The sequence below is a fragment of the Anas platyrhynchos genome, chromosome 1, assembly GCF_047663525.1.
Source record: "Anas platyrhynchos isolate ZD024472 breed Pekin duck chromosome 1, IASCAAS_PekinDuck_T2T, whole genome shotgun sequence".
Taxonomy (NCBI): domain Eukaryota; kingdom Metazoa; phylum Chordata; class Aves; order Anseriformes; family Anatidae; genus Anas; species Anas platyrhynchos.
In genome coordinates this window covers 124,056,325-124,069,523 of record NC_092587.1, presented here as the reverse complement: position 1 = coordinate 124,069,523, position 13,199 = coordinate 124,056,325, and the positions used below count along the sequence as shown (strand labels likewise).

The window sequence follows — 13,199 nt, the reverse complement described above, 5'->3', positions numbered from 1 at the left end:
CACCCAGGCCTCCATCTGCGCCGTGCTGCTTGATGTCTCCCACCCTGGGAGGGGATCATCGGGCTCTGTACCACGGCTCTGAGCCCTCTCCCGACCTTTAAAATGTGGGATGAGAGGCAGGGTGCGGATTGCCGAGAAGCCAAGCCCCACATTACAGCGGGGCTACCCCCAAAATGGCGGCCCTCCCCGGGAACTACATCCCCCACAATCCTCCGGGAGCCCGAGCCGCCTCGGCGGCCCGTGACGTCACCCCGCGGGGAGGGGGCGTGGCGGAGCGCGGCGGGCGGACCATAGAGAGGGGCGGCCGCCGGCAGCGCAGAGCGGCCCCGGCCCCGGCCCCGTCTCGGTGGTGACCCGCAGCCAAGATGGCGGCGCGGAGGCCCCGCCGCGCCTCAGGTCAGTCAGCCAGCGGCCGCGTGGGGCGGGCGGGCGGCAGCGGGGCTCGGCAAAAAACACCCCAAAAACGCCGCGGTGGAGGTTTGGGTAGGCACGGGGGGGTGTCAAACATAGCGTTGTCGCACGAGGAAGGGCGTTCGTTTGGTTGTTTTGTCAAAAATAAACGGTAAAATGTTGTTATTCGCAGCGCGTCGTGTGTGCGAGCTGTGGTGTGCCTCTGCCCCTAAAATAAATTATAACTTAACACAGTTGACAGGCTGTGACTGAGTGCTTTGTTCCCTTTTTAAACAAGATAAACTGCCTTTGATACCTCAAAGTTAAAGAGAGTATTCACCTGCAACTCTTTATCGTGATGGGCCTTGTTATTTACTATCACTTAAGTGATAATAAAGGGAGATAAATCATACCTACTTAACTATTTTCTCCATTTTCTCTTCATATTCTATCTATTTTCTAGCTTTTCACTCACACTCGTAATAAGAGGTTAAAAAAAAACCCACAACATTGTGTATACGAACAGAACATTTACATCACAACTCCTTACAATTGTAGGCAATAACGAAACTTTTCTCCTCTGCAGTGACCCCCCAGCCCTGCTGAACTTACCCTAAATAGGTTAAATATATTAAACAGAAGTGGACTTTAACCCTCCGTGTGTGTATACTGAAATATGGTGTGCTTATAAAACGCTCCTTTTTGAAAGTAGGCCACCTCTTCCTTTGATGTTTGAGGGTAAGCGGTATTTAGGATGGTATTTAGGTATTCAGGATGCCTTATTTGGAGTGGTAGGAGAAGGCCCAGTTTGAAAGCGTTGAGAGAATTGTGCTGAAATTATGGAACTTAATTGAAGTCCCGGCTTCATCTATTTTGTCTGTGGTGGAATGGGAACAGACGTGGCTGTCCTTGCCTTATTACCTTAACCTAATGCCCTGCCCTCTGAAGAAAATACAAAGCCAGGGATTCTTAAAAGAGAAGCATCGGCTTTCTCTTAAGTTAGGTGCGTTTCACGTTGCTGAAGATCATAAAAGCAATCACGCAATGTCAGATGAAAGCCCAGCATGTTGTGTCTGAAAGCCATCGGCTGCGGGGTGAGCTAGGAAAGAATAACACGGTAAGCAAGCAGCGATGCTTTCTCAGAATGTTTCTGAGGATTTTCTGCTCTGGACCTCCTGATAGCCTTTGGTGGATTGTTGTTGTTGTTCCTGTACTTTTTTTTCCCCTGTTGTTATTTGGAGTCCACATCAGCTTTTGGTAGCTTCAGCATCCTGCAGCAAGCTGCTCTACAGGTTAACCAGAGCCCATCTCAGAGAGGGGCAGAGAAGACTTCCTTTTTTTTTTTTTTTTTTTTTATTGTGTTAAACCAGATGCATGCTAGCTCCAAGGCCTTTTAGTTCCTCTACTTGAACAGAGAGGAGATTCCTGTTCAGTTTTTCTGTGCCATGTGTGGATTTCATAGGTAATAACTTTTCTGTAGTCTCTTCTTTAAGATTGTGGCATAAAATCACAAAGTCCTTCGTTCTGTGAACCTCTGGACCACAGGTAGCCCGTAAATGGCATCATAAGCCATTGTATTAGCCAGATAATGCCAAATACAGTTCTGCTAATGCTTGGGGTTTTGATAGTGGATGTTTCTGATAGGTTGTTAGCTTACTGCATAACAGAAAATAACTTACTTTCTTCTTTGCTCTTTTTAAGAACGTGAAAGCGATGATGATTCCTATGAAGTGCTGGATCTGACAGAATATGCAAGGCGTCACCATTGGTGGAATCGTGTGTTTGGCCGCAATTCGGGACCAATTGTAGAAAAATATTCCGTGGCCACACAGATTGTGATGGGCGGAGTGACTGGCTGGTGAGAGAACGTCGCTTTCATAACTGCGCTAGACCTTCTACTGTTCTTAGATCTTTTTCCAGGCTATACGAAGCAGATACGTTTATTTTCTCTAATAGGGTTTCCTTTATTGTTGATCAAAATTATGCATGCGTGAGCAATTTCTTAACTCATTGCTCTGACTCATCATCCTAAAGTCATTTTGTAATATTGGTAAAATGCACCAGTTACCTAAAGGAACCCATACCAGTTACTGCAAAAAGGAGTTGAAGAAATAAATGTCAGAACTCTGAAAGTCTAAGGAGTAAATGGAAAATTACTGCATGTCATTTTTGTTTCTATGGAAAATCAGATTAACTTACTAGCGGGGATTTAGAGGCCTAGTTATGATATTATAGCTAAGATGCCTTTTATAGGTAAAAGAAATTAAGAAATGAATGTGTGACAGAATGTATCTTTAAGAGCCCCATTTTATAGAGGCGTCTTTGTTTCTCTAAATTAAACTGGAGCCATTTTGAACAGTTTAACAGTCTCTACAGTTAACATGAGAGCAGATACCATAAATTGTTCTAGCCTAACCATGCTGTGGTGATAGGTAGAAATTGGAAAGTGTGGTCACAAAATGGGCAGCTGTGTCAAGGTATTTGACTAGTCCTTGTTTATTCCAGTGTTCTAAAAAAAAAATAAATAATAATTTCAGTGAAAAGCAACATTATAGTAGTGTAGGAACTTTTAAAATTAAATTGTATGAGATTTGGAACATGGAAGAGGCTAAAAATGAAATTGTTATTTACAGGCTTAGTGCAGCTTTGGGGGGTGTAGCCTTAACTTTCAATCTGATTTTTGATTTGCTTTTGTAGCTTTAAAATAGCTTTTAGAAGTTAGGTGTGAATAGACCAACTCAGAAACCTGTAGGGAATAGTGAATGGGGTCTGGCATCCAAGAAGTGGCTTATGAAGGATGTAGGAACTGTATTGCAGTGTCTGTGTCTATGTACGTACATGTGTGTGTGTGTATTTGTGCATATCAATAGGAATTCACCCCCCATATTCAAGGGGTAAAAAAACAACACACATGCATTGGGCTGTGAGGGGGCAGGTTAAGTTCCAGAGGAGGAGTCCAAAGAAAATTTTTGGGACCATCAGCCTGGGAAGCATCCTGCGCCCGTCCCAGCAGGGCCCTGAGCACTCCAGTTGCACTCAGGTCCGATGGTGCAGTTCTGGGCATGGTCTGGGCCAGACGACTTCCTGCCACAGTTGTTCTGTGATGCTGATATCTGTGTGGTTCTGTGGTAGATGTGGGAGCGTTTGGAGACTGTGACCAAGATCCTAAATCGCCTTGGTCCCCTAAAAACAGGCCAAGGCCCTGTCCCAGAGGAGCGTCCTTCCCTGCCTCGTTCTCCTCTCCCCTCCAGCTTTTAGCACTTGCTGTAGGGATGTAACTTCTTTTTACCTGAGAGTTAAGTTATAGGTCATGTAGCTAATATCAATGGTAGTGTAATATATTAACCTTCCATCTGGGAATAGTTCTAATGGCACTTTTGTATTGCTCTCCTGTGCTTTGTTAAAAGTGCTGCATTGAATAGCAGCATGCAGCTTTTATGTATAGACAGAGCCCGCAGAGCTGAAGCTTACTTTAAAGGGGCCATCAGTCATCGGCTAGCAGCCGTTGCTCGTGTTGTTTTGTGTTAGACGTTATTCATTAACCGTTGTTTGTGTTAAATATTCTGATCTAAAGATTTAAGAAATGTGAAATGATACGTTTGCTTTTGTTAAATGAACAGCTTAATAGTTGTAGTCAGGAATTTTGGAGTGTGGCATTGTTGAGCAGACAACTTCATTGGACTGGGTTTTTTGTTTTGTTCTCCTAAGGTGTGCGGGATTTTTGTTCCAGAAAGTCGGAAAGCTTGCAGCAACTGCAGTAGGTGGTGGCTTTCTTCTGCTTCAAGTATGTAGAATTTCATGCTTTATAAGTTGGCAAATGTTATTTACTTAAACTGTAGGCAAAATTCAGCTGCTGGGTTAAAAATTTAATTAGGAAGGCTTCTTATCTACTTCATCTTTTTAGCGTTATCAATCCGAAACTTAATTTCAGGTGGAATATTGCGTGTAAAAGAGACAGCTCTAAAATAACAGTCCTAAATTGGAATCTACTCTTTATCCTGTGAAATAGTTGCGATAAGCCAAAAGAAACCTTTGTGCAGAAACTGAGATGCTGTGTGTGATACATATTGCCAGCTTAGAGGAACTACAAGTAAACTTATTAGAGAGATCAGGGTATTTAAAGCTGTGTTTATTTTAAATAGGTTTGAGAATTTTTATCAGTGCTTTGAAAAAAATGGGCTGCTTTGGCAGTTGCTTGGAAGATGTGCTTTGGTCCAATTATGAAGCCACTCATTTCCCGTTTCTCCCCATGCTGTCTTTGCTAGTTATATCTGTTGAACCTCTGAAGCTCTCCTGACTTCTGATGGCTTCATTGCATTCCTCTGTTCAACCAGATTTCAACTCTAACAAAAAATTTAATGGTGTTATCTAGCATGGCTATTTAAATTTTTCATCAGGTATTGTGTTAGAGGAGGACAGATTTCCAAAATGCCTTCAAATAAATTAAAAGGCTTTAAGCAAAGGAGAATTTCACATATCCTTCTGAGATGTAAATGAATTAAAATTACTTGGCTAGTGTTTCCCATGTCTTAATATCTGTGAGCTTGTTTATTTTATTTTTTTTCTTCAAATTACTCTAGAGGAAATAGACTGGTGGCTGTTTAGGTTCATTCAAATAATACACCGGCTGTGGTTTTTTTTTTTTTTCTTTTTTGAGACAGGGATGAAGATAGTTTCTTTTTATTATTGCCGACATGGCCCTGGATGGTTTCTGGGGGAGAAACCATCATCCTCTCCGCTGTTTTTTTTTTTTGTTTTTTTTTAAGCCTCCAAGGCCGTTGTTAAACATAAGCACTGTAGTTCAGTTACATGTGAGAATGTAGGCTTTTCAAAACTATTTGGTTTAACTTGTTTTCAACAAGTATAACACCTACCTTACTCCGAATTACTCAAAGGCAAGCATCAACAACAATGTAAATAGTCAAAATGAAGTATTTTTCTCATGAAGCTTTATAGCACTATTCTTTGTTCCACTTCACCATGGTACATTGCTGACCTCTTCAAATCTTCTGGAAAGCACTGGTTATTGGGTTTGTACCTAACCTTTGGGATGGATTTTACAAATGTATTGAATCAGAAAAGGTTTAGAATCATCCAGATGTAAATTTTTGGCAAAATGTGCAAAGCCACCAAATGAATCAAATTGAGAACACTGCAGTACTTTAGCCCACAGTGTGTATTTCTGGATGATGAGGGAACACTGAAATCTTTACATTTTATATATATATATATATAGGATCTTTAAACTACTTGTCTTTAAGTTAACCAGACCAAAGTTAAGTTAAGCATGACCAAAATCTCTTCTCATTTAGAGTAGTGTTGGTCTTAATTCACTAAATGACGATTTTTATCCAAATTTGGCTGTCGAGCCTGCCAAACAGAGGCCTGGAATCCAGGGGCAGTAGGCAGAACGTTGCCTGGAAGTCCCCATTAGTGCTTCTTACCACACAAAGCTAAAAAGTTAAAACTAAAACCTATAAATAGTGAAGAATAGAGCTTGCTTAAAAACATGTTACTTATGCAGGTATTTTTGCTTGTTGAGCTATGAAGTTTGGGGAGCTTTCCTATATGTAAAATCCGTTTGCCATGTGATAGTGTGTCTGATTTCTTAGTTGATCTTATTTAGAGTGTATTTGAAAAGGATTATTATCTAAGAAGAAAAACAAGTTGCATATTTTGATTGAGTTGTCTATATCGTTAATTAAGAAAGATCAGATTCTCTTGAAAGGGAATAAAGTAAATGCCTCGGTCTTTCATTTTAATTCAAAATGCTTTGCATTTTTAAAGCTGAGTCATAAATTCTATAGTGTAATTACATTTCTGTAGTCTTTAATTTTTTCATTTAAAGATCACACATTATGTTTTTAATTTCCTTATGAATATATGTTCAACGCTTCCCCTGTGTGGGCAGAGGAACGTTTCAGCACGTGACTAAAAAATTCATTTTTATCTGCAAATTTTTCTGAAATTGCAGATTTAATTCCAGCTCCTGATTGCAATATTGATGTTGTAATTACCTGCTCAAACAAGACAAAGAACTACAGAAGGCGAGATTCTTGGATAAAGCCCATTCACTGAAACACTTCAGTCCTGGAATTTAAAAAGTGCGTTTTTTCTATAGCATATGACGACTTCATCTGAAGAAATCTAGTAGGAAACAGAAAGCAATACATTTTGGAGTGTCAGTTCGTACAAGAAGTGAAAAGATCTTTCAAATTACTGTAAATGATCTATAAATATGTCAGTCTCAATGCAGATTAAATAAAAAGTAGCCTAAGGAGAATAAAAATGACATGAAGGAATCTGCATTGTTCTTCAGAATTAAGACCTGTTCTCACATCTCTGTGCTGGATATTTCAACAGCTTAACTTGATCAATTTTTTATTGAAGGAGTTGTGATTCTTCATATGGTCAATACCCATGCTCTATAGCAAGAAAAATACAATTAATTTCTCCTATCGGGTATCAGCTTAAGGGATTTCCCTTGTCAAACTTACAGGTTACATAGCGCACAGCTTCGTAAGATCCTGAAGAGCAAAGAAGTGTGAACTTGGTGTGGTTCTGCTGTAATAAGTTACTTAAAACAATTGTTCTTAATGAGTGCCTGTTCTCGGTGTTTTTAAATTCCTGTATCCTTAGTAATGGTCTCATTACTTCTTGCTCTGCAGTCAACATATAAATTGTGGCTTTTTCCATTTTGTGTTGACTACTATTTAATCATAAAATGCTGTATTTGTGTAGTTATTTGTGCTTTCAGTAATAAATTTTGCCTCGTTCCATTAACATGCCATTGATAGATTCAATTCAACTCCTCATTAAAATACCTTCTGCCTGGAGAAAGAGCTTAGAAAGCGATGCAAGAAGCAAGATAAACCCTAAGACAGCCTCAGCTGTGTGTTGTGCAGGGGTCTGGTAGTGCCACGCTGATGCTGTGGGATCTCAGCGGAGTGGTGGGAGAGCAGCACGCTTCTGGGGCAGGGACTTGTTCAGAGGGAGAGTCGCATTTGGTTTTGCACTGGGTACCTCACTTGACAGATGATTCGTGCAGATTTAGAGGGACTATTCAGTGGAAGAGCCAAAGCAAACAGTATCTGGAAGTTTGCCTTATAAAGAAATGCCCTGCTTCTGGCAGGTGTTTACATGAAGTGGAGGGGCATCGTTCTTCTGCTTTTGTAAACTGGAGGAGTTTTATGGTCACAGGGGAGCTGTGCCAGTAGATGGTGGCTGCAGATACAGCCTCTGGAGCTCAGCTCTTACAGAAAAAAAATACTGTATCATTTCTCAGTCCCTCCTTATCTCTGTATATTGAAGTTAGAGCCTTGTCAGGTCTGTCCTGGTCAGGAGCAGAGAGGGTTGCTGCCTAGGCAAATACCAGTAAACACTAAGAACTTCACACTGCTTCTCTATGCTGAGCATGGGGAGCTTGTGTGCAGTTTCTGGGCTTGGTTAGGCCTTTTTAGTACGAGAGAAAGCCTGGTTTTGAGGAAATTACAACTGCCATCTTGCATACAGGAAGATGGGACAGCATTTTTTTTTTGCTCTTGTGCATCGTTTGCTCATTACCCTTAATGATGCTTCATAATAACAAAGTGCTTGTGTGCCTATCCAATAGCACCCCCAAAATGAGGCCTTCCCTTTAGGTTCCCTTCTCATTTTGGTTAGTGTAGAGAAGGATGGAAGCATTTTTATTAATCATGCGTTAATGTATTTTTTAATTGCGTTTTTAGAAAACATTTTTTTTATAGATTTCGAAGATCTTGAACAAGTATCTGACATTAATATACATATTATATATAATTATATTAATATATATAATATATTGTATTAATATATATAATATATATAATGGATATAATTGATAATGGCATATTAATGTTTTATCTCCATTATCATAGGGACTGGCTTTAAAAATGCTACTGAATTTACAGAATTTGCATTTAAATAAATTTACTATAGGAACGTTGACCATAAACTAATAGTTAAGATATATATTTTTTTAAGATTAATTAGGGTTTAAAAATTGAAGTCTGTCTCACCAGCATAAGACTTCAGTGGGATTTTTTTCTGTGGTTAGACAATATATTTTGTAGGACTGCAGCCAAAGCAGATATGACATAAGCTCTGACTATCACTGCAGTGAAGTACAAAAGGTATCTTTTTCCTCCATTATACATTTCATATTCTAAACATTGTCTATTTATTTCATAGCTGTATACTAAAATTTGAAAGCAGAACTTAAGAGCTCTGCTACTAAGTTCGGGGCAAAATGTATAACTTCTATGGTTAGGAGCTTAATTAAAAACAGAGCTTAATTAAAAACTTCTGCCTCATGCCTGTACTGTAAGGATAACTGAGCTAATTGAACTAGTCTTAATCTCGTTTCTCTTAGAGTCCACTTTCTATTTTATTAATGAATTTGCTTACCTAAAAGTTGTATTTCTGTTGTTGTGCTGGATTTAATATATTAAATCCACACTTAGTTTTTAGGTTTGTGAGTCAGAAGGCATCAGTTCAACACTAAGGCCTCTTTGAAATTCTTGTGGTAATGTTAACTCCGTAAAATGAAAATTAGCCCAACGCCTAATTGGTTTTTCTCTTGGCGTGTCATCCCGAGACTGGATGTGCAACCAGTACAGTTTAAAAGTTGTTTTATGTCTTCACAGTGTACAGGCAGTCCTTAATTACTTATCCCTGCCTAACACCAGCACCTGTCTGCATAAATGGTTTACATTAGACAGGCAAGGTCAATGGATTTATTGTATCCCAAACCTAATAAATCCTGTGTTTAAATATCTACTCCACAGAACTTCGTTATCTGTGAGTTTTATTTACAAGTTATACCATTTGTATAGAAAGCACTTACGTAAGTTATGTGAAATTGGCAAACACAACTTTAAGAAGGATCTGAGAAATCTCACTCTTCACAAACATTTTTGTTTTGGTATAAATCATTTAAAACTAGTTGTCTGTATTTGTCATAGCAGTTAAGATGAGCAGGAATCCTTAGTTTTGATTTTCTTCTTTTTATGACTGAGTTTTTTTCCCTTAATTATTACCTGGAGTATACAGTAATTACTTTTTTTTTTTTAGTCTGTTATCTTACAAACATTTAAATATGCATTTCTTTTGTGAGTTGGTGGGACTGTCAATGTTGTTGAGTAAATGAACGTCCTTTTTCCAGGATCAAATCTGAGTTAGAGAAGTAAGGGAAAGGGTTGGGATAGTGGTTAAATGTGCTAACAATCTTATGAATGATAATTAAGCATTTGTGAGTTTGAGTGGAAATTGGTAGGAACAGTCACCCAAAATATTTTGCATACGTCCCAGTACTTGTGCTGTACATGAGCCATGTTATTTTTCTACTTACTGGGTTTTTCTAGAAGCTATGAGAATTCTGTTTTCATATACTTCTTGTTGGATAGTTTAAATGATATAAGATAGAATGAAAGTTGTTGGTATTTCCAAGGGTGATTCTTATTAGCCCCAAATGCCCAGTCACAAATCAGAATTCCACAATTTTGAAAGGAGCTAAAATGGAGCAGTTTTTTCATTGTTATTCTGTGAATGTACTTTTCTTCCCTTGCAATTAGTTACAGTAAATTCTGAAGGAAAAAAATGTTTTAAAACTTTTATAACTAAGCAGTAGAAAAGTGGTAAAATTACCAAGAGCCTAATGAACTTTGCAATTCATTGTTCTTATTTCACATCAGTGTTACTGCAGGGAAAATAGTGTTTGACGCAGAATAAGTGTTGTAATTGGAGCAATGTCTTTTCCTGTATCTGTAATACGTAGAAACAACATTTAAACAAAAGATAATTTGTAGGCACTAATATATTGCACTTTGACTCATAAAATGTTAACTTCAACTGTACTAAATTTACTTTATTTTCCTAGATTGCTAGTCATAGTGGATACGTACAAGTTGATTGGAAGAGAGTTGAAAAAGATGTAAACAAAGCAAAAAAACAGTTAAAAAAGCGTGCAAATAAGGCAGCACCTGAAATCAATACTCTAATCGAAGAGGTAAGTCTAAGCAGATAAACTTTTCTACCAGCCACCTTTTCTTGCTTTCCACCTTACGTAGTGCTTAGTTGGAAACGTCATGCAAAACTGAACCGTGAGTCTGATTAGAATGGGTAGGCATCAGAAATAGCCTGGCTGTATGCTTTATTAAAAGCTATCGGTTATTAAGTTATTTAACTTGGTGTTTTGCTCACTCTTGCAGGATCACACATGGGCTTTTGTTGTTGGAAAAGCATTAACTTTGATGTGGCCTAGGGACTGTCATGGGCTTTGCCAGTTGGTCTGTGCACCCTCTTGGCCATCAAGAGAGCTGATGTGCTGATGGCTTGGTTTTAGAAAAAAGGGGAGGGTTTGTGGTTAAAACATGGTAGCTCAAAGACCCAAAAAGGTTAGTCTGCTGATCACAGTATTAACTTGATTAGGAAAGATAAACCTCTCTTTCTGGAGAAAAGCAATAACCACTTTGTAACTAGATATGTGTATTTTTTAAATCTAATTTTTACACATGAAAAACATGTCTACAGCCGCTGTTACGTGCTGTGTTAAAAAGACTTACACTGATCAGTGTCAGAGGCCATTTTGTTCTGACATTTGAAGACCTTTTTTATCATTTTATCTTTTGAAAAAAGGCGTGTTTGGCACGTTTTAACACACTTTTAAAATGTTATGTAGGCCCTATAAGTTTTTGTGCAACTGTGAATCCTGACTGGGAATGTACTACAGACTAACAGTGTTACAGCAGCCACACTGGTGCTTTGTAATAAAGAGTTCTGACATCTTATACTTAACCTGATGGAATTATAGTTAAGTTGCTAAAAATTGCCTTACCTTTTAATGTGAATTTAAAGTGGAAAGCCGAGAGAGGATTTTCTACCTTCTTCTCTACCCCAAATAGCTTAACCTATCCTTCTCCGTTCTGCTGCAGAAATGGATGGGACAGGAAGTTTTTTGTTTTCCTTTTTTCAAATTACCTTACTTTATTTATTTATTTTTACTAATTGTGTCCCAATAGCTAATTTCAAGTTTTCAAAGTAAAGGATTTATGAAATAGCGTGTTGGATACGTATTATACTCTGTGATAATATTTCATGAAATATTATATACAAAAGTTGTACATTGGTTTTAATCCAAAATAGTAGTATTGACATGGAATTACTATGACAATTCCTCTGAATTTTGAGTCAAAATGCCGACTGTTTTGCAAACCCATTATTAAAGACAGTAGAGAGATGGGTTTCACTCCGTTGGTGCCAGCAGTTGGCACCCAACTTTGTTGGTTTTCAGATGGATTACTACCCCCTCCCCAATTCCAGTGTGCTTGTTTCCAGGCAATTGTGATAAGAGTATTAAATGTTATAGTCAGGCACGATTGACTCAGTTCTTTACACATCTTCTTTTTCTTCTCAGTCAACAGAATTTATCAAACAGAACATCGTGGTCTCCAGTGGATTTGTTGGAGGCTTTTTGTTAGGCCTTGCATCGTAAGGACCTGAATCATCTCTTCCTGATGGCATTCGTGTCAAAGAACAGTTGTGGTGACACACTGTCAGAAAGCAGTGTGGGTCACCGTGCCCTCCAGAGCAAGACGAGTGGAATAGATAGAAAATTTGGAAGCTTTCACATTTTAGGCTTTTGCCTCTTGAAGCTTGGCAAAACTAGAATTTGCTGAAAAAACGCAGTGTGCTCATTATAGCATTTCTGGGCAAAACTGGTTCATCTTCATCATGACTCTTTTTATCTATGACCTTTCAAGATCTAGCATTTTTAAAATGTTATTCTTGGAATATAGATATGTAAGCATACTGTAAGAAAGGAAGCTCCATTTCTATGTTTTCAAGTAAATACTGTTAATTTTAAAAGTATTTTTCTTCATGCAGTAGTAGATAGTATTAATGACTATGTACTGTACATGATACTGTAGTTTCAGCCTCGTGGCTGCCTGTGTTCTTTAGAAGTCACTGCAATAATCTATAAATCTGTAATACCTTTTTACAGAGTATTAAATAACAAAGAATCATCAGCTCATTAAAAGTGAAAATTGACTTTGACTCCGGCCTCATATACATAGGGAAGAAGTCTCACTTTCATGTCCTGCAGGCATCTGGTACAAATATTTGTGCGCACAAGTTTGTGTGCTAAGCGAATGTATATTTTACTTTTCCCAGATGTGTAGACATGCATAAATTCATTGATAAAACTGTACTACGCAGATAATTGTGGCAAGTATCGCTGTTTTACACTCAGTGAGCCATGGAGCCCCTCTCAGGCTTCAGTAGATGGTGAAACGAAGCACTGAGACTTCTCCCTGAGCACTTTGCAAGGGCTCATGCTTTGCATGGCTTGATGCCGTGATAGTATGATGTACCTTGGATCGACTGAAGGCTTCTTTTGTAGTCCATTTTAGCTGGAAATCATGAGGTAATGCTCACTTCCATGTTCACCTCTATTGCCACTATGTTCTGCTTGACTTAGACTTCAAAAAAGAAAAACAGTTGTCACTTAATTTGACTTTCACTGTTAATTTGGCTTTCTCTATCTAGGGCGTCAGCTATGGAAAATCTAGGGTACAGTTTGGCCTCAGTAGGCTCATTGGAAGAGTGCCTATTGCCTCTGATGTCTGGGAAAGCAAATGAGGCTTCATCTGTGGGATGTGGTTGTTGCCTCTGTCTTTGACAAATCAAAGCAGGAGGCAGATCCTAAAGGAGAGTGGAGATATAATTTTCCAGCCTATCTACAGCTGATTCTGAAGCAGATTTTTAAGGTGGTTTTGGTCATTTCTTACGAA

At 38.6% G+C, this 13,199-nt stretch overlaps 1 protein-coding gene across 1 annotated transcript; it reads left to right on the top strand.

Moving 5' to 3' along the window:
• The first annotated feature begins 237 nt into the window (after positions 1-237).
• Positions 238-12,456, top strand: FUNDC1 (FUN14 domain containing 1). Its single transcript, XM_027448969.3, has 5 exons — positions 238-396; positions 2,092-2,248; positions 4,099-4,174; positions 10,286-10,414; positions 11,822-12,456. The coding sequence occupies exons 1-5, from the start codon at positions 366-368 to the stop codon at positions 11,897-11,899; spliced, it is 471 nt and encodes a 156-aa protein (XP_027304770.1). The 5' UTR covers positions 238-365; the 3' UTR covers positions 11,900-12,456.
• The last annotated feature ends 743 nt before the right edge of the window (positions 12,457-13,199 follow it).

Bases quoted from the DNA above. Each gene is read 5' to 3' on its own strand.
- FUNDC1 (XM_027448969.3), top strand. From the start codon at position 366: ATGGCGGCGCGGAGGCCCCGCCGCGCCTCAG. The intron at 397-2,091 runs GTCAGTCAGCCA...GCTCTTTTTAAG, and splicing joins GAGGCCCCGCCGCGCCTCAG to AACGTGAAAGCGATGATGAT. The intron at 10,415-11,821 runs GTAAGTCTAAGC...TTTTCTTCTCAG, and splicing joins TCAATACTCTAATCGAAGAG to TCAACAGAATTTATCAAACA.